At 40.4% G+C, this 25,227-nt stretch overlaps 1 protein-coding gene across 2 annotated transcripts in view; it reads right to left on the reverse strand.

Moving 5' to 3' along the window:
- Positions 1 to 25,227, reverse strand: part of LOC126470564 (GTPase-activating protein and VPS9 domain-containing protein 1) — a 366,100-nt gene that overhangs the window by 50,266 nt on the left and 290,607 nt on the right. For both annotated transcript variants that reach the window (XM_050098503.1, XM_050098502.1), the window contains exon 25: positions 13,587 to 13,798. In XM_050098503.1, coding sequence (XP_049954460.1) covers positions 13,587 to 13,798 — 212 coding nt within the window. The remainder of the gene's footprint in view (positions 1 to 13,586; positions 13,799 to 25,227) is intronic.

The following is a 25,227-nucleotide window of genomic DNA, read 5'->3' on the forward strand; positions in this document are numbered from 1 at the left end:
TGGTATTTTTTATTGATGCATGTTCTGCTAATTCTTTGTTCAGTCTTGAGGAGTTGACTGGTTCTTCTCTCATTTTTAATTTTGAACAGGGTTTCACTTGCATAAATTGCTTCTGGGAGAGTTACAGTTTTGTAATGTTGGATCTTAGTGTCTATTGACAGGCATTTCTTATTATATGTTGACCAGGTCGGAAACTGTTTTTTTTTTCATTTTGTTGGTTCTATTTATCCATGTTACTTTCTCACCCAAGTTGTGCAAAATAATTTCTCCAAGATATTTGAATTGTAGAACTATGTTAACTACTTGTGCATTTATGGAGATTTTATCTATGCAAAGAGGTGTCATAGACATGATTTCCGTTTTCTCAGAGGATATTTGTAATCCTATTTTTGAAGCAATTTTCTGGGGACTTGGGATCTGAGCATGAACTTCTTTCATGACAAGGGCTAAGAGAGCTAAATCGTCAACAAACCCAAGGCAGTTTTGCTCTTATTGCTGGTTTTCCTCCAATTTTGATTTTACATGGATTTTCTTTTTGCCAGATTGTCATGATGTAATCGAGGGCCACATTGGAAAGCAAAGGGGACAATCTATCACCCTGTCTGAGTCCTGGTTTTATTGTGAAAGATTCTGTATGGTCGAAATCCTCCTTAATATTCTCCAAGCAGTGGTTCCAGAATGTTTTTGATCCTATTGTAAATTATGTGGGAGAAAATTTTGTATGTGCAGTCGAGAAGGGTTATTCCTCTAATTATCTGGGTTGGTTCTATCTCCTGTTTTAAATAATGGATGGATTATTCCCGAGTTCCAGTGCTCTGGAGTTTTCTCTGTGATCCACATTTCAATTAGATGTTGGTGGAGATTTATGACCACAGGTTTTCTAGCAGTCTTCCAGATTTCTGCAAATACATGGTCTTCACCACATGCCTTGTAATTTTTTAGTTCCTGAATTGCGACCTCTACCTCATTGATAGTTGGAGGATCTATTAGGTCTGGGGTGATTAAGATAGGTGCTTCAGTGTCTACTTGAAATGTTTCCAGTGGGTCATCACAATTTAAAATTTTGTTGAAGGTCTTTGCAAGGATCTCTGCATTTTCTTGATTACTATGTGCCAACTATCCTGACATATCTCAGCATCAATGTTGGGGACTCATACTTTTTAAGATATCTCCCAAAGGTTTTGTAATAATCTCTTCACTGTTTCTTCTGGAAGTTCACTTCTATCTTTTCTAGGTTATTTTTTAAGATGTTTGCACTTTGTCTGCCTGATGATTTTATGGGTTGACTTTCTTTGCTTAATTAGTTCTAGATGTGATTCTCCAGACTTTGGGGTTTGATGCATTATCCAAGGTTGGTGTCTTCTTTCTAATGCCTGGTCACATTCTTCATTCCATCACTCATGTTTCTTCCTGGGATTTATTGGAGCCAACTCTTCTGCTTTGAATTTTAATTTGGTGATTAATTCTTCTAGCGTACAGATCCTTCACCTGATTTCCTAGTGTATTCCTCATTTTTTGTTAAGATGGTTGGGTCGAATTTTCTTCTAGATTTTTTCTGAGATCTTTTCTTTACCATTGGTGTTAATTTTATTTTGATCTTCACAACATAGTGGTCTGACTCTGAGTCCTTAAGACTTTGATGTTGTAGAGTTCACAATGGTGAAATTTATCCATGCATATATGGTCCAGTTGCCACTCGCCTTTTCAGATATCAGGGTGTTTCCAGGTTTTTAATTTGTGAAGTTTCCTTTCAAAACATGTTGATTGAGAGACCAAGATATGGTTACTACAAGTTTCAATTAACCTTTGATCATTTTTGTTGGTTCTTTTATGTGCTGGTCATTTTCCAATGATATCTCTGTATCTTCTTTCTTGCTCCAGTTGAGCATTGAAGCTGCCAAGGAGAATTTTTATGTTTGATGGAGGAATGTACATCAAGACTTGATCCAAGAGATCCCAAAATTTCTGTGTTTCTTCTTTGTCCTTCAGAGTATTATTATTCTGACTGGTGGGAGCATGTGCATTGATAATCGTGTATGTCTTATTTGCAGATTTCAAAGTTAGAGTTGCAAGTCTGGGGGACAGAGATTTGAGTCTATGATAGAGTCGATAATTTTGAGATCTATAAGAAATCCATTGCCAAATAGTGCACAGTTTTTCATGACTCTTTTTCCAGGGATTCTTTTATAAAGTTGGTATCCCTCCGAGTCCATTGATCACTGTTTCTGATTTCATGAGGAGTCATGATTACAATTTTGTTTCTTTATGATATTAGTAATGATTTTTAATTTTCCTAATTGGCACATTGAGTTAACATGGTGTCTCAAGAATAATGAGATTTGTTTAGGTTTAGTCCTTTGATGTTTTTCGGTTTATACCGACTGCTGAGTTGCTAGAGGCTCCAATCCATCGTTATCTTCTGAATGACAGCCCACCGAATCCGAATGCTATCTTTCCTGCAACGTATGGTTGCAGTCGGTGGAATTATCCTTCAAAAGACTGTTCATGGTTGACAGTCTAAGGTGTCATCTTGGGTGTGAGGATAAATCCTCGAATTACAATTCTGAATGTTATTCAGATAGCTGATAATGAAGGAGGAAAGATGACAACACGAAATTGTGAAGACGGAAAAAGTAGAAGGGGTCCAACACTTTGAGAATTGAAGAAATCGGCCAAATACAGACAAGGGCCATTAAAGGGCATGAAAATGAAAGACACCCTATGTCTCCATACATAATACCGTTGGGGTCAGAAAAGAACAAGAGTTGACCAAGAGAGGTCAGATAGGACAGATGAAAGTGAGGAGCCTGGCACAAGTAAGTGGAAGCAATGCCAGACCCAGCTTGTGGACCTGTGGTGACCACACATGTCACGCAGGATGCATGCCCCTGAGCATGTATTATTACTATATATATAATACAAAACATTATAAGTCACCACAATTACTGAATATGTATGACTTGTTTACAGATATCAAGTCAGAAATGAGGTTCTCAATAACTTGACACCAGGGACAGGTGGTTGTAGAAGCCCATAGCATGTTACTCGCATTTAAGTCTGCACAAAGGAGGAACACACAGGAAGCTTTGTAATAAGATTCCCGAGAGCCTCTGGAACTATACCATTGTTAGAGGATAGGTATAGGGAGCATAGTTTCATACTATAAGCTAACATGAAACTATCGCAGTAACTGTTTGCAAGTTGTAGGAGAGGCAAGAGTAATATTCACATCAGTAATTAATATGACCAACACCCCCTTTAGCCCTCTCCACAATGGGGTCATCCTTCCTTTTAATACAACGGCAACAGACACTCTAAAATGACTCTCCCCGAGACACATGCAAAGGACGGGAGTCATTTTATTGGGGAGGTCTTTCTAAATCTGCCTTTTTTCCCTTATTTCTGCGATTGCAGATATATGTCAGTCACGGGTTCAGAGGAGAGACTTGTTAGTTTCCTCTGACAGACTTCATACTCCATTACCTCCATGGATGGGTCCTCTCCATATTCATCAGTTTCACTCATGTGATTTTTGTCTTTAAGTGGCGATGTTGGTGGTGAAGGGCATTTTAGTATGCTGCCTGTTTTATCTTGTGGCACTCTTTGTTGTAATGAAGTTGTCTTTTTAGTTCCCTTAGTACTTCGTGTGATTGTTCCATTTCTTACCACAGTAGATGTAATGGCTACTTCGCAATTACACTTGCAGGAGCATGTATTTGTGCTTACGCTGTTGATCTGCATCATAAATTTGACTTGGCAACTGGCTTCTTAAGCACCGAGAAAAGCATGTTGTGGACATGCATGGCTGTATTGACTTGTACAATGTTTTTTTTTTTCATCAAAATTGGGAACTCACTTTGTTATTTTTATCTCTCCACTTTATTTGAGTCAGGAGAAAATATTAGTCACTTTTCCAGATGACACAAGAATTACAGGTGACTTAAGTAAAGATTCATCTACAAGGGATATAATAAAAGTTTTGTTAAAGTTATTAGTTGGTTTTGCACGAATGGACCATCCTTAAACTTTGAAAAAACACAGCTAATTCAGTTTTGTTCTGTCAAAAATACCTCACCAACTATAACTGTTGGGTACCAACAACACATAATAAACAGAAATAATGATCCAAGTTCTTATGTGTGCATACTGACGAAACTCAAAATTAGATGAAACTGTGGATTTGCTAAAAAGTTGAGTACAGCTATTTTTTCGCTAAAAATAATTGCCAACTTCGGGGACCTAGAAATCAATAATTTAATATGTTTTCATTCAGATGTAGTAAAGCATTACATCCTGGGGAGTAAGGTATTCATTGCACAAATGAAATTATTTAGAACTGTGTCGGGTTCACATATGTAAACCTTACAGGCACATGTTTACACAATTTAGAATATTAAACATAACCCCACAGTACCTTTATTCATTGATAAAATCTGTTGTTAACAATCCATTGCAGTTTGACCGTAATAAGAGATATTCATAAATACAACAGAAGGAGGGGAAAATCTAGCTTTTGCATGGAAATGAATTAAATATACAATTATAAAACTATTAGACAATATGTCCATGGAAATAAAATTCCTAACAGATGACAGAAGTGTTTTCAAATGTAGATCAAGGTTGTTTCTTCTTGACAACTACACTATGTGATCAAAAGTATCCGGACACCCGACTGAAAATTACTTACAACGTCGTGGTAACGTCCATCGGTAATGCTGGACTTCAGTATGGTGTTGGCCCACCCTTAACCTTGATGACAGCTTCCACTCTCGCAGGCATATGTTCAGTAAGGTGCTGGAAGGTTTCTTAGGGAATGACAGCCCATTGTTCACAGAGTGCTGCACTGAGGAGAGATATCGATGTCAGTCGGTGAGGGCTGGCATGAAGTCGGCGTTCCAAAACATCCCAAAGGTGTTCTATAGGATTCAGGTCAGGATTCTGTGCAGGCCAGTTCATTACACGGATGTTACTGTCGTGTAACCACTCCGCCACAGGCCATGTATTATCAACAGGTGTTTGATTGTGTTGAAAGACGCAATCACCATCCCCGAATTGCTCTTCAACAATGGGAAATAAGAAGGGGCTTAAAACATCCATGTAGGCCTGTGCTGTGATCGTGCATGCAAAACAACATGGGGTGCAAGCCCCCTCCATGAAAAACAAGACCACAACATAACACCACTGCCTCCGAATTTTACTGTTGGCACTACACATGCTGGCAGATGATGTTCACCGGGCATTCACCATACCCACCCCTGCCATCGGATCGCCACATTGTGTACCATGATTCATCACTCTGCACAACATTTTTCCACAGTTCAATCATCCAATGTTTACGCACCTTACACCAAGCAAGGAATTGTTTGGCATTTACCGGCATGATGTGTGGCTTATGAGCAGCGCTCAACCAATTAATCCAAGTTTTCTCAGCTCCTGCGTAACTGTCATAGTACCTGCAGTGGATCCTGATGCAGTTTGGAATTACTGTGTGATGGTCTGGATAGATGTCGGCCTATTACACATTATGACCATCTTCAACTGTCGGCAGTCTCTGTCAGTCGACATACGAGGTCAGCCTGTACACTTTTGTGCTGTACGTGCCCCTTCATGTTTCCACTTCACTATCACATCAGAAACAGTGGACCTAGACATGTTTAAGAGTGTGGAAATCTCGCGTACAGGCATATTACACAAGTGACACCCAATCACCTGACCACGTTCGAAGTCTGTTTTCCGCGGAGCACCCCATTCTGCTCTCTCACGATGTCTAATGATTACTGAGGTCGCTGATATGGAGTATCTGGCAGTAGGTGGCTGCACAATGCACCTAATATGAAAAACATATGTTTTTGGGGTGTCCGGGTACTTCTGATCACATAGTGTATTAGGGTTTAATGTCCTGGCTACAATGAGGTCATTAGAGGCAGAGCACAAGCTCAGATTGGGGAAGGATAGGTAAGGAAATTGCCTTTTCAAAGGTACCATCCTGACATAGCCTTTAAGCAAACCAAGGAAAACCTATATCTGAATGGCTGAAGAGGGATTTGAACAGTCATTTATACAGGGTGTCGGATCCCCACCCCCCTAACAACTCTCCAAAAAAACACAGACAATGCTTAGTGTGTTGTGCGGGAAGGCAAACTGATCACCTTTTGTGAAGGAACCCACATCCAAAAATGCACCACTTGGGTGATGGAAAGAGTCACAGTCTGACAATGAATTGTTTTCACAGTTTGTTTCAATTTATTTTGGCACCTGAATAAGGAAGGTATGCAACCCTTCAATCACCTGTGTACTGCAGATGGACAACCTGAGCGTAATAACACTCCTGCACATGCGCTACACTCTCCCACGCAGCCCTTGTGTGCAACCTACTGCGGACCTTGTGTGGTCTGTTACTGCAGTAACATTGTTGTCAGCAATGTGACATGTACCAGTACACAGCTGCGGAAATGAGCAACATGATGCTTGCATACAGCAAAGTGGACTGAAATGGGAGAGCTGCTGCAAGATTGTATGTGGAACATTTTACAAACAGACATACCCCACATCATTCCACATTCGCAGTCATTGATAGACGAGTCAGTGAAACCAGAGAGTTGCACGTAGCTATTTTCTGCCAGAATTGTGTACATTGTACAGTAAAGAAGTAGCACTTTGTGCTTGGTACTTGCAAATACTATACCCACTCTAATGTTTGTCCTATAGTAGGTGCTGAAACATGATGGGTCATCCACGCTTGGCTCTATCACTAAGGTTGGAGAGTATGTGCTGACATTGTTAGAAGAGGACCCAGCCACTAGCACTTGGCAGGTGGCACAGGCACACACATGGGTAAAAGTGCTGTGTGGCATGTTGTCCATGAACACCAGCTCCATCCATACCATCTGCAGGAAGTTCAGGCATTCTGGGAAGAGGCCACTCGTGACAATTACAGTTTGTGCAGTGGTATTTATGGTAATGCACACTCCAGCCACGATTCACAGAGGAATCGACGTTTACTAGAGAAGGCATATTAAACTTGAGCAACATGCATGTTTGGGTGGATGAAAATCTGTGTGTGCAGGTGATTCAAAATCACCAACAAAGAGTCAGTATTAACATTTGGGCCAGGACAATTGTTGACCATATCACTGGGCAATATCTATTGCCAAACAGACGAAGACGACTGATCTATGTCACATTTATCACACACATTTTGCCTACCCCACTCGTTGTAGTGCCACTAAATGTTTGCACTGACTTGTTGCTGCAACATGATGGGAGCTCCAGCACACTTTGGTATTGATGTGCTGAATCACCTCAATGTTGCATATCCCAACTGATGGATTGGTAAGGGTGGACCAGTTCCATGGCCAACACGGTCATCTGATTTGGTATCTCTCTACTATTTTCTGTGGGGTAGTATGGAGAATATGGTGTATGGTACACCTGTAGCCTCAGCAGATGACCTACTGCTCAAGCCCATGGAGCAACTGAAATACTTCAAAGACAACCACACATACTGGCTCATGTGTCTAAGGCTCTGCATCACGTTATGTAGGCTCTGCATTGACTTAGGATGTATGCAGTTCGAAGCCCATTTGTTATGTCAACAGAGCAACATGCTACTCACATTTGGTATATTGATGTAATGTGGAACACACACACCCATCTCAGACTTCGATGCTCTTCAGTGCCAAAACCGTGTATTTCTGGATATGGGTTCCTTCTTGAAAACTGGTTAGTGTGACTTTCCGCACAACATACTAAACATTGTCAGCTGTTTTTTGGATGCTGTGTGTGGCTATAAATTGTTTCTAAAAATCTTTTGTTTAACTAACACATTAAAAGTAGAAGAATTTATTGTGAATACGATATGGAATGTGGTACTAACTCACTGACTGAACTGAAGATAGCACAGAGCTTACCAATGTCCAATCACTGTTCTAATACTATCAGTGAAACAATGCCTTCAAATTTGACACCATACCAACACCCAGTATGTAGGTCCCTATAACTTATGGTAAGGACACAGAATAACATACATATTGAGGAAACCCTCCAAAATCACTGTTCCAGACAGCAGATATCAGACAGGTCACTTGCTTAGTTCTGGTAAACTACAGCAGAGGCACTTTTGTGAAGGTCTCTCTGATGTGAGAGAGCAGCATGGAAGGGAGACAGCAGAGTGTAGAGAGCTATTCGCAAATGTGCAGGTAGCATCTCACGACAGGTGTCAGATGAGACGAGTCCTTCACTGTATGATGACATGACAGAGTGTTGAAAGCAGCCTGTGCTGGAAAATAAATAACTGAAAGGAGCAAAAATTTTGGGCTTTCCCTTATTGTACTGCTGTACACTGTTTTGACTGTAGTAGCTGGTTGGTCAACAATTACAGAGGGCATGCTCTAAGCCACGAGGAGTGAATATTTGTAAGTAGACTTTGTGCTAAGAACTGGCCCTCTATAAAAAATTTTACTAAAAAGAGTCAGTGAAATTCTATTGCACAATTTTGCATACAGCTGCAGCTGCTAACAAGCATTCCACACAGTAACATGTGTTCCAATTAATGATATGTACTATATCCATATTTGAGAGGACTTCTGATACAAAGTTAATGTTAAAAAAACATCGACCAGTTACATAAGTTTCAATAAGCTGCCTGAATATCACTATGCAAGTAGTTGCTGCTTTATTCAGCTCATGCTGATTGACAGAACAACTATAATGTTCAGTTTGTTAATTATGCTCAATGTGTTATTCATTAGTATTGATAGAGTTAGAGGTCAGGGCATTTAACTAATTTGTTTTCTGAGGCTTGTAGATTGACTAACAACTTCTTTTTACATTGGTCCGACAGAGACAGCATGAAATCTTTTCGATCATCAGTGAAACAATTCCAACGTACTACACTGAAGAAAACATGATTAATATTTAATGGAATACCAACATAATACCAACAGTAATACACTGGTACATTAAGAGCATGATTTGCTTACTTTGATTTGCTTACAGTGCCGCCATGAATTAATAGTATTCTTTCTTACAGAGCTGTACACCCACAAAATGCATTCTTCTCTACATTAAAGAACATGTAACGAAGAAGATCCATATCTGAGACGTAAGGGCCAAATTGTAATGTTAAAGAATACTTCTGCTTTGTTTCTGAGTATAAAACACTTTCAGAAAATACTTTGTGGCAACAGCCTAACCAGCAGTAGTGTCTACTGGCTTGTTGGTGCTGCAAGTTTCAGTGCCACAACATCTGTCTTTGCTGATGTCGATTTGTAAAAAGGCCAGGACTGTTTTTGGGCATCACTTTACTCTGTGCTGGCGTTTGAGGGGAAGTGGTGGTGGTGGTGGTGGTGTCTGCTACCTGTGTAGTTTCTAGTCCCAGCGCCATCATGTGTCGTCTGATGGAACTGCTGGAATCCCCCCATCTCGCAGCCCCACTCACCTCAATGGGCCCTTAGAGAGGTTTCCTGTCTGTATGTCTTTGTCTGTGTTATGAGTGACCTATCTCCCCACCCCTTCTTTCCACTTTTCTCCAATCAATTTATTTGTTTTTACTCCCCAAAGAAGGAACATATAGTCCCACAAGCTAGAAGAATTAATTTCTACTTTAAATTTTCTATCCATTTTCTTTGTCTCTGTCATGGTGCCACCCGATGACACTATGGATACTGAATAGCTGGGGCAACATTATTTTCGACTACTGCAGCACCACTACCCAGAGGGCACTGGTCATCACTGCCTTCTGGGGGGACCACACCAGAATATGGTATATAAGCCAGCCCAGGGTCATTCTGAGTCAGTGGTGATGTGATCAGTGGAGTGTGTGGTGAGTGTGCTACCAGTTTGGCTTTGGTGCTACTATTGTGCACTCGTTTTGTTATAGGTGGAACTTGGTACCTTTTGGACTGGACTTACCTTTGGAATACAGTCTTGTGTTAGCTTGCACTGTTAATAGGGGGCATTCTGTGTGTGTGTGTGTGTGTGTGTGTGTGTGTGTGTGTGTGTGAGGGAGGGGGTGGAGTTTGTAAGGTCAATGTATGGCAATAACATATGAGGTGGACATATAATTTAATTCCTTACACAAGATTGTGAAAGATTCATGGCTCTGAGCACTATGCGACTCAACTGCTGAGGTCATCAGTCGCCTAGAACTTAGAACTAATTAAACCTAACTAACCTAAGGACAGCACACAACACCCAGCCATCACGAGGCAGAGAAAATCCCTGACCCCGCCGGGAATCGAACCCGGGAACCCGGGCGTGGGAAGCGAGAACGCTACCGCACGACCACGAGATGCGGGCGTGAAAGATTCATAATATTTATAAATGTGTAAGGCTGAAGCAACACATTTCTGTCACAGTAGTAGACAGGAGATGACTGTGTACATTTATAAATTGAAAAAGACATACTTTTTCAAATAAGTACACTTTTTTTCTGAAAAAGGAATTAAAGTCACCGTAATAGCCCATATAAAATGTTAATGTAGTAACTGTGTATAAGGGTATGCGCTCATAAATGAAACAGATTAGCTGGTTAGCTATCCTGAGTGTGCTCATTAGACTCTTGGAGCTTGGAGGACATCCTGAAATATCTATAAAACAACGGTAACGACATATGAGGGTAGTTCTGAAAGTAAGTTCTGTTTTGATTTTTCTCCATGGCACTGCTATGATGGCAGTTCCCCTCATGTGCAGTAGTACCTCTGGTTCAAGCAGAATGAAATGACGCCATTTCGAGCTTGCTCTGTGTCACGAATCATTCATAGTGATTGTTTATAATGCCATTGTTGACCGAAAATCTCGCCGCGTGTGAACTGAGATCTGTGATTTGTTTTCTGAATGCTAAGAATGTTAAACCAAAATGACATTAATAGACAAATCTGTGAGGTTTACGGAGAAAATGCAATGAGTGCTTCAATGGTGAGAAGGTAAGTGCAAGGAAGGGCGTGATCAAGTGCATGATGAAGAATGACGGGGACATCCATTTGTAGTTTCTGATGAACTGGTTAGTGCAGTCAAAGAAACGATTAAGAAAACCCATAGGTTTACGACTAATGCAATTGCTCGTCAACTTCCACAAATTTCGTGAACAGTAATTTATAAGATTGTTACTGAAAAACTGGGTTTTCATAAACTTTGTGCACACTGGGTGCCTAAACTTCTTAGGGCAACAGGCAACATTCTATGATGAAGGAATACATAAACATAAACCACACTATGAGAAATGCCTGTAAAATTATACAGGCTATGCTGAAGAGTAGTGTAAGCGTTACAGATTTTTGTGAAATAAAGTCCTTTCTCCTATCTGTATTCAGTTCCTGTTTTACTACCAATGGAACTTACTTTCTGAACTACCCTTGTGAATAACCCAAAAAATATAACCACCACCTTGGAGATTAGTAAGTTACATGTTCTTCTACCTTCAGTTACGGTTGTTACCTTACATGATCCTACACCTATTGCCATACCATGAAAATAAAAATGTGGTCCCAGTTAAATAGCTATGGCAATTGTTTGTCACTAACCACCGTTCCATTTGTTTCCAAACTGCTTCAGGATAGAAAAATAATTTTAATAACATAGCCACAAGTAGAGTCAAGCTCCACATTTCTTGACAAAGCAAGCAAAACATAATGAACTGCGTTACAAGGTAGGTGCAAAATTTAAATTATGGAAATGCTCACACCAGAGAACAGCCTCATATACACTAGCTGAGTACCTTGCATTGCCCATGTATGTGTTTATTCCATTCTTTTATTAGTCCATCTCCTCCTCTGCCCTCTCTGTCTATCTCCTGCTTCTGCCCGCAATCTAGCCACCTCCTCGACCCCGCACTATCTGTCCATCTCTTACTGTCCTCCTCTCAGTTCATCTGCTCCTCACCCCTGTCCCCTTCTGTCTGACTGTCCATATTCTCCTCGCACTTCCTCTCCATATTATTAACCCCACACCTATAACAGGCTGGAGGTCCTTATCCACATAGCATTTCTTTTGAGATTGTAATAAATCATTCCAGGGACTTAGGATAAGCTTTTCACCCATGGCATGGCCCACGTACACTTGTCAGTTATATTTCACATGTATTTCAAATTTTCACATGCATTTGTACAGATGCTTCACCCGTACCTCTAGCGAATGTTGCCTTGCAGCTTCATTTTCACACAGCTCAAAAATTACAACATCGTATCTCCTGAACTGTGTGTCATACAATGATACAGTTTTGCAAGCATATGTATCTACAGCTTGCAAAATGTGTTGTGCAAAGAGTGAGTAGTCCAGACATAGTAAATTAGTATGTCATAAATGATGCAGCAGTTTTTCATGCTTCTTAATGTTTATGACATCATATCTCCTGAAATATGTGTCGTACAATGATGTATTTTTGTAGGTACATTCAGCAGGATATAAGTGGATACTCTCTGCAAAGCGTCTTGTGAATGGAGTTAGTAGTAAAGAAGTAATAAATTAATACATCATGCACAATACCACAGTTTTTCACGCATCTCAGTATTTGAAGTGCTATCTCCTGAACTGTGTGTCATACAATGATATACTTCTGTTGGTAAATCAGTAGTATCTGTAAATATTGTCTGCAAAATGTGCTGTGAATACAGCCAGTAGTATCATCATCTTTGTTTCCCCTCTATCCAACACCTGGTCGGATTGAAGTAATAAATTAAAATGGCATGCTTCATGTGGCAGTTTTACTGGATTAACAGTGAAAATGTAGTAAGCACTAAACTTTTTTTCCTTTCATCATTCTGTGTACGTTATCAGTGAGAACAAGTTTGATAAAGGTTTGAAATGACATGTAATGTTTGTTGCAAGTCACTAAGTGCTCTCATTCTCAAATACTAGATGAATGAAGTATGGGGATTCGTGCATCATGGGCTGCACACTGCTTTTTCACCTCCACCCCTTTGATAGATAGGTATTCCCTTGACCCCTTAGTAATTCTTTCCAGACAGTAAGTGACACATGTACCTAGTTTGGTTTCTATGTATTCTCTCTTCACTACCATGAGCAAGACTATAGAACTGATGATAGAACAGGCTGAGGCAAAAGGGTATATTTTATTAGAAAATCTGAAATTTTATCTTTTACATGAAGTGTGATTCATACTGCTGTAGAAGTGGGATATCCGAAGAGTATTGTTGTCGAGTACTGCAGCTGTTGACTGTGGACAAAATTGTTAATTATTGCAGGGGAATTCTTCTCAAGTCCCACTACAGTCCAAATATAGCTCTTTATGAGCTTTTTTGGTTATATCACTCATTACAAACAAAGGAACAGTATGGTAGTTACCAAAACTCCACACGACTCTAATGGAGCTGCACAAATAAGGTATTTCAAAAATACAAGACTGCAAGCCATACGCATTAAACAAACAGGGAATTTTGCCAAGATTACCTTGGAGCATATTTATTTGTACTATAGATTATGTTGAGGAAATTATTTCCTTACATTTTCCTTGGAAGCACTTACAATGTTGTTGTATAGCAACAATGTCAAAAAATAAAAAAATACAGATACTTTCTGCAATGCAAGCAAAAATTATATCAAATAGAAATATATAATTTTGAAATTACCTTGCCACATTGGGTCTTGTTCCATTTCAATGAACAGGGCTTGCAAAAAATTATCAAGCAAGTCAGTCTTTTCATCAGCTAGTGTCAACTGTTGAAACTCATTCTGAAATCTGAGCAAAAGTTGTTCACGTCTTTCCAGGAACATCTGAACAATAACAGATACAAGAAACCTGCTGCAAACTTCTTTATCACACTGGATGCGGCCCCTCAGCCTGAAATAAGAACAACACATTTCAGCCATTATCCTGTGCACAACATAATATTGTGAACGAAATTTTTAGCATACTATGGTAAAATAACTGTCATAAAATTTACTTCAATTGAAGAAAATCACTGGCTCAAAATTGTGAGAAAAAGAAATCAAAGAATCAATCTTTTATATGCCACTATATAAAGTAGGAGAAGCATTTTATAATGGAAAGTAACAGATTACACGGCTTGTATTTTGAAACCCTATTAGTTTAGGCAGAACATGATGAGGTAGCAGATGTCATTAAATTTTCTAATATCTTAACTGCTGACTTGTATACTTTAAGTTCAGTGTAGTGGTGAATACTTTTAAGTATCAGCTAATTGCTTTATCTAATGTAAATAATTTAAAATTCAAGTAAATGAGTTCAACGCCTAAAAATAAGAAGGAAATAAAGTTACAAGATTACGATTTCTATATACTATGTACCTGAAAGGGAAAAAGAGAAAACAAAAAGTAGGAAATAATACAAAAATAACGCCTCAAGCAGCACACAACTACGCAATATTTTCCGATCATTTCGACGGATAATTTGCTATAGTGTGTTCATATTGTCACTGATACCTTACAATAATGTACACTGATGCCTTAAGGTAGCACTGAAATTCCTCTAAATTTCTAAACCATCAGTGCACCCAGTGGTCAATGGTGTACTGAGAAAGAGACTACAGCTGCAATGAATTACTCTATGAACAAAAATTACTTCCAAAAGTTCTTGAGCATGTCTCTAAAGCAGTCTTCATGTACATTTTCCTAAAAATTGAGGTGTCAAAGTAGGAGAGGTAATTTCTACACTATGAAGTGTTAATATCAAGATGCCTGAAAGCAGTAGCTACAAGGTTCATAAGATCCATAACCTCTTTATTAACTGCACAGATGGTTGAAATTGCACATTTACTTAAAAGTGGTTCTTCCCCCATATATGTATTTCATACTTTCTCACTGGAAGAAAATAATGGATTCTAAGCAGAAGTGTGATTAAGTTTTTGGTGAAGAACACATACAAGACACCAACAAAACATTTATGGAGATAACACCGACGACAAGAGAAATGTGAATATATAGCTGAAGGAATTTATATAAGAGACTTCTAGCATTAGAGACAGACAGTGCTGTGGCAGACATGAATTATCAGAGAGATGATTCACACAAATGGACATATCACAGTTACATGAAATGTATTCACAGCTGCAAATAAGGACAACCATCAGCTGTGTAATGTAATGAAAACATTGAAAATCTGTACAGGACCAAGACTAGAACCCAGATTTCTCGCTATCATAAGCTATTGCCTCGCCATTGGGCTATCCGAGCATGACTGATGGCCAGACCCAAACCTTCATATGTAGTCAACCATGTGCCCACAACCTGCACTCATACATTCATTATGTATATGCCCGTACAGAACAGACATTTTAATTGAAAGTCGCTTGCCCACTGTTGGCAGATAAATATGATACTGCTGTGCCTGTGTTGTTCATAGTTACAACGCCTAATGGTATGGTGACCACTTGCAATAAGTGGCAAATCAACGTTTGAGTTCTGGTTCAGCACAAATTTTCGTTGTTGTTATTCCATTATATAGCTGATGGTTGTCCATTTTTGCACCTACAAATACATTTAATGTATTTCACATTGGTTATAGTTGCTGCAGCACCTATACCTTCACACATGCATACATGTCTGAAAGAACATTGCATCTCACTTCTGAATGACACAGGCACTGCAATATCGTATATATCACAATTGGTGCACTAACTTCACAACTCTAAACTGTGGTAACAATGATGAGCTTAAGATAATGAAATGCTTAAGATTTCTGAAAGTGTGTGCACAGTGGCTACCCTGGCTTTTGGCACCAGATGTGAGAGGGATGCAGGTGGAAGTTTGATCTAATATACTAGAAGCAATTATTGTCAACAAATACAGGTAACATAATGTTGCCATATGGCATGGTGCCATCTCCTCCACACCTTAATAAGGATTGGTGATTGGCATAAAGTTACAGTGTCAATGCTGTCCTACCATCATCTATGTGCAGTGCACTAGGACTGTTGAGATGCTTGAAATACCACACAAGAATCTGAAAGAAATCCACATTTGCCATACAATAAGTGGTCTCGCGTCATTTTGTCAACATCAGTTGCTCAGCAAATCAGCTTTGTTCCTTATACCTCAACCACAACACAGGTTTGATTTGTACTCTTAACTTCTACATGTTTGGCCTAATGAAACACAATCTCCAGGGACAAGAACTGGATGATGTAGTAAAGATTAAAGGGCTTGTGAAGAGGCAGATAAAAAAAAGAGATGACTTGTTTAGGCCTGCCGAATACTGCATGCAGCAGTGACAGAGCAGACATGCAACAGGGTCTCTGCAAGTCAGTGCACAATGCATACAGCATAGGCACGGCAGAGGAGCAAAGCCTCTGCAGTTCACCAAAATTGAAGAATGTAATATAGTGAATGTGTGTTGTCTACAGAAGTTCTTGATCAACTATTCATGGAAAACTTCTTACTAAACAGACAGAGGGTGATAGAGCGAGAAGGGGAGAGGTTGTGGGGGTGTGAGGGGGGAGAGGGAAAGAATGGGGAGGTTAAGTTTGATGGGAGAAGGCAGGCATGATCAGGACAAGACAGGCGTGTTGTGGAGAGAAGGGAGAAGGTATGGTGAGGCATTGAGAACAGATAAGCAGAGATTGTAAGAACACAAGATATGCTGGAGAGAGAATTTCCATCTGGATAGTTCAGAGAAACTTGTGCTGAAAGGGAGTATCCAAATGGCCTGTATAATGGAACAGCTGTTGAACTCATATGTGTTGCGGTGCACACCACGTTTTGCAACTCGATGGTCAAGTTTGTGGTTTGCCACAGTTTGGCAGTTGCCACTCATGTGAGCAGTCAGCTGGTTACTTGTCATGCCCACATAGAATGCCATTTCCAATCCAGTCAACAATCTAGAAACTCTTATCTGGTTCAGATCACTGTGACATTTTTAGGATCTGGATTCATGACAAGGAAAACAATTGCTCTTCCCTCCATAACCTGAACACCTACACCTGGTCCTCCTTACCTCATCAAACCACATTCCTTGACATCAGAATGTCAAACAAAGCACACCAACCATCAAAAGTACCTCCACTTTGAAAGCAGTCACCCATTGCATATCAAAAAGTCTCTCCCTAAGAGCCTTGCCACCAGTGGATGCCACATCTGCAATGGAAAGCAGGAATTGTCAAAATAGACCGCCAATTTTTCCAAAGCCTTTACTGACAATGTCTATTCAGTACAATGAAAAACCAGCCAAAGTTGCAAGTCTCACTCTTTCTATTCACTTGATGACTAGTTTTGGGCCAGAACCCACTTTCAAAATGAGTCCTGGCCTGAAACTAGTGATTGAATAAATAAAAAAAAAAGTGAGAGCTGAAGCATTGGCAGGTTTTTTGTTGTACCAATTAAAGGAAGCTGCTGACCTACAATTATTCCAGCATAATGCCCTATCCAGCTCATTCACAAAGAAATCTCCAATTCTATCTGCTCCTCTGACACTAGTAAACCTGTTAATTAACCACCGACCAGCACACTTCTGGTAACTCGGTATCATCTTGGCCTTGAAAAGCTCTACCACTTCCTCCACCTGGAGTTGGGCTACCTCTCACTGTGCCCCTAGATGAGGGATATCCTACCCATATCACCCAAAATAGTGTTCCACTACCCACCCAACCCACAGAATATCCTTGTCCACCCCTAGCGCAATCCTACTCCACACCCTGCACCGAATGGGTCATCCCATGTGGTCGGTTTAGGTGTAAGACCTGTCTCATACACCCACCCAGACACACCATCACCACCTTCTACCACAAGCCAGTCATAGGTATCTCCTACCCAATAAAATGAAGGGCTACTTGTTTAAACCCTACCCCCATGAACCATGGACCTTGCCGTTGGTGGGGAGGCTTGCGTGCCTCAGCGATACAAATTGCCGTACCGTAGGTGCAACCACAACGGAGGGGTATCTGTTGAGAGACCAGACAAACGTGTGGTTCCTTAAGAGGGGCAGCAGCCTTTTCAGTAGTTGCAGGGGCAACAGTCTGGATGATTGACTGATCTGGCCTTGCAACACTAACCAAAACGGCCTTGCTGTGCTGGTACTGCGAATGGCTGAAAGCTAGGGGAAACTACAGCCGTAATTTTTCCCGAGGGCATGCAGCTTTACTGTATGGTTAAATGATGATGGCGTCCTCCAGGGTAAAATATTCCGGAGATAAAATAGTCCCCCATTCGGATCTCCGGGCGGGGACTACTCAAGAGGACGTCGTTATCAGGAGAAAGAAAACTGGCGTTCCTCGGATCGGAGCGTGGAATGTCAGATCCCTTAATCGGGCAGGTAGGTTAGAAAATTTAAAAAGGGAAATGGATAGGTTGAAGTAAGATATAGTGGGAATTAGTGAAGTTCGGTGGCAAGAGGAACAAGATTTTTGTTTTGGTCAGGTGAATACAGGGTTATAAATACAAAATCAAGTAAGGGTAATGCAGGAGTAGGTTTAATAATGAATAAAAAAAATAGGAGTGCAGGTAAGCTACTACAAACAGCATAGTGAACGCATTATTGTGGCCAAGACAGACGCGAAGCCCATGCCTACTACAGTAGTACAAGTTTATATGCCAACTAGCTCTGCAGATGATGAAGAAATTGATTAAACGTATGATGAGATAAAAGAAATTATTCAGGTAGTGAAGGGAGACAAAAATTTAATAGTCATGGGTGACTGGAATTCGAGATTAGGAAAAGGGAGAGAAGGAAACATAGTGGGTGAATATGGATTGGGGGAGAGAAATGAAAGAGGAAGCCGTTTGGTAGAATTTTGCACAGAGCATAACTTAATCATAGCTAACACTTGGTTCAAGAATCATAAAAGAAGGTTGTATACCTGGAAGAATCCTGGAGATACTAGAAGGTATCAGATAGATTATATAATGGTAAGACAGAGATTTAGGAACCAGGTTTTAAATTGTAAGACATTTCCAGGGGCAGATGTGGACTCTGACCACAATCTACTGGTTATGAACTGTAGATTAAAACTGAAGAAACTGCAAAAAGGTGGGAATTTAAGGAGATGGGACCTGGATAAACTGAAAGAACCAGAGGTTGTACAGAGTTTCAGGGAGAGCATAAGGGAACAATTGACAGGAATGGGGGAAAGAAATACAGTAGAAGGAGGATGGGTAGCTCTGAGGGATGAAGTAGTGAAGGCAGCAGAGGATCAAGTAAGTAAAAAGACGAGGGCTAGTAGAAATCCTTGGGTAACAGAAGAAATATTGAATTTAATTGATGAAAGGAGAAAATATAAAAATGCAGTAAATGAAGCAGGCAAAAAGGAATACAAACGTCTCAAAAATGAGATCGACAGGAAGTGCAAAATGGCTAAGCAGGGATGGCTAGAGGACAAATGTAAGGATGTAGAGGCTTATCTCACTAGTGGTAAGATAAATACCGCCTACAGGAAAATTAAAGAGACCTTTGGAGAGAAGAGAACCACTTGTATGAATATCAAGAGCTCAGATGGAAACCCAGTTCTAAGCAAAGAAGGGAATGCAGAAAGATGGAAGGAGTATATAGAGGGTCTATACAAGGGCGATGTACTTGAGGACAGTATTATGGAAATGGAAGAGGATGTAGATGAAGATGAAATGGGAGATGCGATACTGCGTGAAGAGTTTGACAGAGCACTGAAAGACCTGAGTCGAAACAAGGGCCCGGGAGTAGACAACATTCCATTAGAACTACTGACGGCCTTGGGAGAGCCAGTCCTGACAAAACTCTACCATCTGGTGAGCAAGATGTATGAGACAGGCGAAATACCCTCGGACTTCAAGAAGAATATAATAATTCCAATCCCAAAGGAAGCACGTGTTGACAGATGTGAAAATTACCGAACTATCAGTTTAATAAGTCACAGTTGCAAAATACTAACGCGAATTCTTTACAGACGAATGGAAAAACTGGTAGAAGCCGACCTCGGCGAAGATCAGTTTGGATTCCACAGAAATGTTGGAACACATGAGGCAATACTGACCCTACGACTTATCTTAGAAAATAGATTAAGGAAAGGCAAACCTACATTTCTAGCATTTGTAGACTTGGAGAAAGCTTTTGAGAATGTTGACTGGAATACTCTCTTTCAAATTCTAAAGGTGGCAGGGGTAAAATACAGGGAGCGAAAGGCTATTTACAATTTGTTCAGAAACCAGATGGCAGTTATACGAGTCGAGGGAAAGCAGTGGTTGGGAAGGGAGTGAGACAGGGTTGTAGCCTGTCCCTGATGTTATTCGATCTGTATATTGAGCAAGCAGTAAAGGAAACAAAAGAAAAATTCGGAGTAGGTATTGAAGTCCATGGAGAAGAAATAAAAACATAGAGGTTCGCTGATGACATTGTAATTCTGTCAGAGACACCAAAGGACTTGGAAGAGCAGTTGAACGGAATGGACAGTGTCTTGAAAGGAGGATATAAGATGAACATCAACAAAAGCAAAACGAGGATAATGGAATGTAGTCGAATTAAGTTGGGTGATGCTGAGGGAATTAGATTAGGAAATGAGGCACTTAAAGTAGTAAAGGAGTTTTGCTATTTGGGGAGCAAAATAACTGATGATGGTCGAAGTAGAGAGGATATAAAATGTAGACTGGCAATGGCAAGGAAAGTGTTTTTGAAGAAGAGAAATTTGTTAACATCGATTATTGATTTAAGTGTGAGGAAGTCATTTCCGAAAGTATTTGTATGGAGTGTAGCGATGTATGGAAGTGAAATATGGACAATAAATAGTTTGGACAAGAAGAGAATAGAAGTTTTCGAAATGTGGTGCTACAGAAGGATGTTGAAGATTAGATGGGTAGATCACATAACTAATGAGGAGGTATTGAATAGAATTGGGGAGAAGAGGAGTTTGTGGCACAACTTAACAAGAAGAAGGGACCGGTTGGTAGGACATGTTCTGGGATCACAAATTTAGCATTGGAGGGCAGCGTGGAGGGTAAAAATCGTAGAGGGAGACCAAGAGATGAATACACTAAGCAGATTCAGAAGGATGTAGGTTGCAGTAAGTACTGGGAGATGAAGAAGCTTGCACAGGATAGAGTAGCATGGAGAGCTGCATCAAACCAGTCTCAGGACTGAAGACAACAACAACAAAAACAACAACAACAACTTGTTTAAACAGCCATGTTAGGTTTCAGCTATACAGCAATTTCTGTACAGCCTTCTATTTGGGCATGCCAGGTAACCAACTGTCTACTCGCTTTAATGGCCACCACCAAACTGTTGCAAAATGCAAACTTGACCATTCAGTCACTGAACATGCTTCACACCACAACATAAATTACTTTAACAGCTGCTTCACTTTGGGGTCATTTTGATATGCACTTCCAGCATATCCTACATTCTTGCACACCCCCTGACTCAAATCTCCGTTAGTATGTTTCCACTGCCTCACCTTACCTTTTTCCTTCTCTCTTCCATCCACACCACTCCTTCCCCATCCTGATTGTGCACTGTATTCTCCCAGTCCTCTCTCTCTCTCTTGTCCACTTTCCCCTCCTTTTTTCCACCCTCCCTCCTCCCTCTTCCAATAGCTCTTTTTACTTTACCCTCTTTATTCCTTCCGTTTTGCCACGGGGCAGCAGAGTCATATGTCCAAAGACCTGCCTCTTACTCGCTACCCCTTCTTTGTGTCCTTCCCTGCCCCTGCCCACCTCCATCCATAAGGTCAGGTAAATGCTTCCACTTATTGATTATCTACATTTAGTCTCACTGTGAGCACGGGAGGGTGCGTTTCTGTATGTGTGTCGTCGTGTGTGTGAATGTGTGTATTTTTGCTATAGCAGGATGCATATGCAGAGTGAGAGGGACAGATTTTCTCAGTTAAAAATACTCTAGACACCTGACAAAAGCACATTTTTCCATGTTAAGTGATAATACTCTTTTCCTTGGACCTGTAAAACTTGTCAATCCTTTGCATGGTGAAGATTTTAAATACCGGCACAGAAATTCCCAGCACTTTAGGAAATGAAACCCAGCACAAAACAAAGCATTTTGGAAAGATCTTTGATGCACGGAAACATTTACACTTCATATTTTCATATTAACGAAGTATAAACAAGCATTCCCACAAATACAGCACAGTAGCTTCCGAAGCACTGAAATTGAGATTGCAATGCACTTTGCTCAGTCAGTCGCAGCTCTCGTCACATGATTTTGCCAGCCAATGATAGCAGATATTCAGAAAATATGTGGTCTGTCAATTACAACATGATTGTTAAGTAGTTCCCTCACACAAATGGGTAAAGTTCATCGTTCCACTTAATATACATACAGTATAGCTACAAGAAAAGCTAGGTTTCACATATAATATTGGGCATTATGCTTTTTTAATTTTTTTTATTGCTAGGGCATGGCTAGGCAGCATCCTAAGAGCACAGCATAAATTAGTGCAGCTGAATATTGCTGACAAGCACGACTACAAATTTCACTGCTGTGCACCGAAAATTTCGTGGGATACCTGGCTGAATACATGTTCCATTGAGCACTTTGACAGAAAAGCCAGTTACATGTGAAATTGTGCAAGAACTCACTTCACACTTGTCTGAAAGGATAACTGTACTTTTTCACATCAATACTGCATAATTTGTAATCTACGAAAGAACTAAAATAAACATGAAAACTAACCTTGATGTTTGGTCATATTTAGCATTGTTATCCTTTAGTATATATTAAACAAAATGTGCCAGTAAAATTTAAAATAATGTCAGAAAAGGCTGGTCTTCTGGGCCCAAAATTTTTCTAAGTGGCTGGTCCTCAGTGTTAAGTTTTTAATGAGAGTCTAATGCTATGTGATTTAAGAAATTCATTGCACATTCTCATACGTAATTCATCTTGTGTGAAAGGAAACTTACTTTGGAAGTAATGCTTCTCCAATCACGCTAGATGAAAACGATATTGCGAATGCTGTTTCCTGTTATGTGTTTCTGTGGTCCACACATCGGTCCACTGTAGGTAAGTGGTTGCCTTTCACTTGTTTAACATACTGCTGCATCCAGGAATTGCCATTACTGTTATAGAATTTCAACTAGATCATACAGCCGTATCTGAAAAGAATATTGTAATATCACAGCCACTTTCACTAAGTTGCCACGAGCAGCCATAGAGCAGGAATGGGCCAGACTCCCTGGGGTGAGCCTTGGGTGCAGTCATTGTGCAAGTACACAGCGGGAGGCCAGGTGAATGTCCTCGCCTCGCTCAAGAAGGGGCACGATGTGATGGGTCCATCTGACAATGAGAAGCGTGCCGAGAGCTGATGAACACTTGCAGCCATTAGTATGGAATGACAAGAACATACGCGCGAAAGCATCTGATTTCTTCTGGACTTGCGGAAGTCATTTTAACTGCCTTAGAAAACAGGGATGTGCTGGCAATGACAATTCCAGCACCCCATGGGCACATGGAGGAGCGTTGGGGGGAGGAGGGACGGAGGGGGGGGGGGGGCAGGGAAAGGGGGGGGGGGAATCGACGCAGGGAGGCATCTGGAAGAAGCCATGATTCTTAAGGTGATGTTTTCCTCAACAGTGAGGACATTCCTTGTAAATGACGGATGCCGCAGATTTTAAGACAGAGTCCAAACACGAGTCTGTCCAGGGGCACACAGAGAGAGCAGTTATAAAGAAGTGTTGTGTAGCTGCTCTCCCAACAGCCTCAGAGTGCAGGAAAACATCTTAAGAATGTGAAATCGTGAGAAAGATGCCAATTCACGAGGCCCACGCCAGACAGAAGATTTCTACCATGTGGGGAGAGGTGTGGTGATGAAAAGGTGATCTGTCATTGGGCTACTTTGAAAATTTCGTTCGCCAATGACTGTGCTGAAAGGAATAATGTTTCGAAGAGGAGTTGAGCTGAAAGATGGATGAGAAGCGAAAAGGGAGTCATGGAGACACCACAGAAGCGAGAGGACATGGGCGCTCTTCCACCCATCGCCGACATATGCCTTTCGACAACGCGGAGATCGTACCTGGGACCCACCGCACAGCCACGATTGCTAATGAGGACAGCCAACCCGTGCAGCACAGCCCCGATGCGACACGCCACACCGCCTGCCTGACAGCAGTATACACCGAACAATAACGAGAATGGTGAGACGATTTGTTCCCGCCTCCTTCCCCTTAATGACCGAATTGTGTCCACGCCCTGTCAAATGGGCCCTGAGATTTATAATTCTGTTTTGTTTTGTGTAAACAGCATGAAAATAAATATATTTCTTTCATGTTTTGAACATATAAGCAGTCTTTTATATTCATACATGAACCCCTTAATTTTGTACCCTCTGTGTTTGATTTCATTTAATTTCTTGAATTCACTACAGTTTTGGCGCCCAATATGGGGTGACCAGTATCTGATGTCGCAAAATAATTTCACAATATAAAGGAAATTATGTAGGTGATCAAAAATCGGGACTAAGATTCAGATTATTATTTCTCCAAGGCTCAGATTCAATTTGTCTCGTATAAAACAAAAAGAAAACCCTGAAAGTATTCAGATACAACTCCAGTAGGTTTCAACAGTAAATACAGAAAAACTTAGTGAAGAAATTGAGACAACTAAATCCAGGTCCAAATTACTAATCTGGCAGAGAAAATATTATAATTGGCCAGGAATAGAAAGAAGAAAAGGTGGAATGAGTAGAGTGAAGATACAGTATAACAAAGAGCTCAAAATGGAGATGTTCAGATAAAAAAGGACACTGAGAACAATTTAGATAATAAGTAAAAGAAACTTCAAAAATATTCTCGAATATCAAAAGAACCTTTGAAAAATCCCAGCTGATAGAAATACAGGAAAATTTAACCACAAATAATAATTAGTAGAAATTATTACCAAAACTTTTAAACATGTTCTTGAAGGATCAATTAAAGAATACAGTCTTAAAACAAAATTAGCAAATATAATACAAGAAACTCTAACAAATATGAATTCTCAAATCAAATTTATAGGAGTTGTAGTTCAGTCACTTTAAATAAATAAAAATGGTTTATCAACTTTACTGTTCAAATATGTTTTAGAATATTATAAGGTTCTGAAACACACAAAATTGAGGGAGTGAGTGTATATATATATATCCACCAAGAGTGTCTTTCCACTGTCCACCTAACCTTCGTAACCTCTTAGTTCATCCCTATGAAATCCCCAAACCACCTTCCCTACCCTCTGGCTCCTACCCTTGTAACTGCCCCCGGTGTAAAACCTGTCCCATGCACCCTCCCACCACCACCTACTCCAGTCCAGTAACCCGGAAGGTGTACACAATCAAAGGCAGAGCCACGTGTGAAAGCACCTACATCTAC

This window comes from Schistocerca serialis, chromosome 3, assembly GCF_023864345.2.
Source record: "Schistocerca serialis cubense isolate TAMUIC-IGC-003099 chromosome 3, iqSchSeri2.2, whole genome shotgun sequence".
Lineage (NCBI taxonomy): Eukaryota > Metazoa > Arthropoda > Insecta > Orthoptera > Acrididae > Schistocerca > Schistocerca serialis.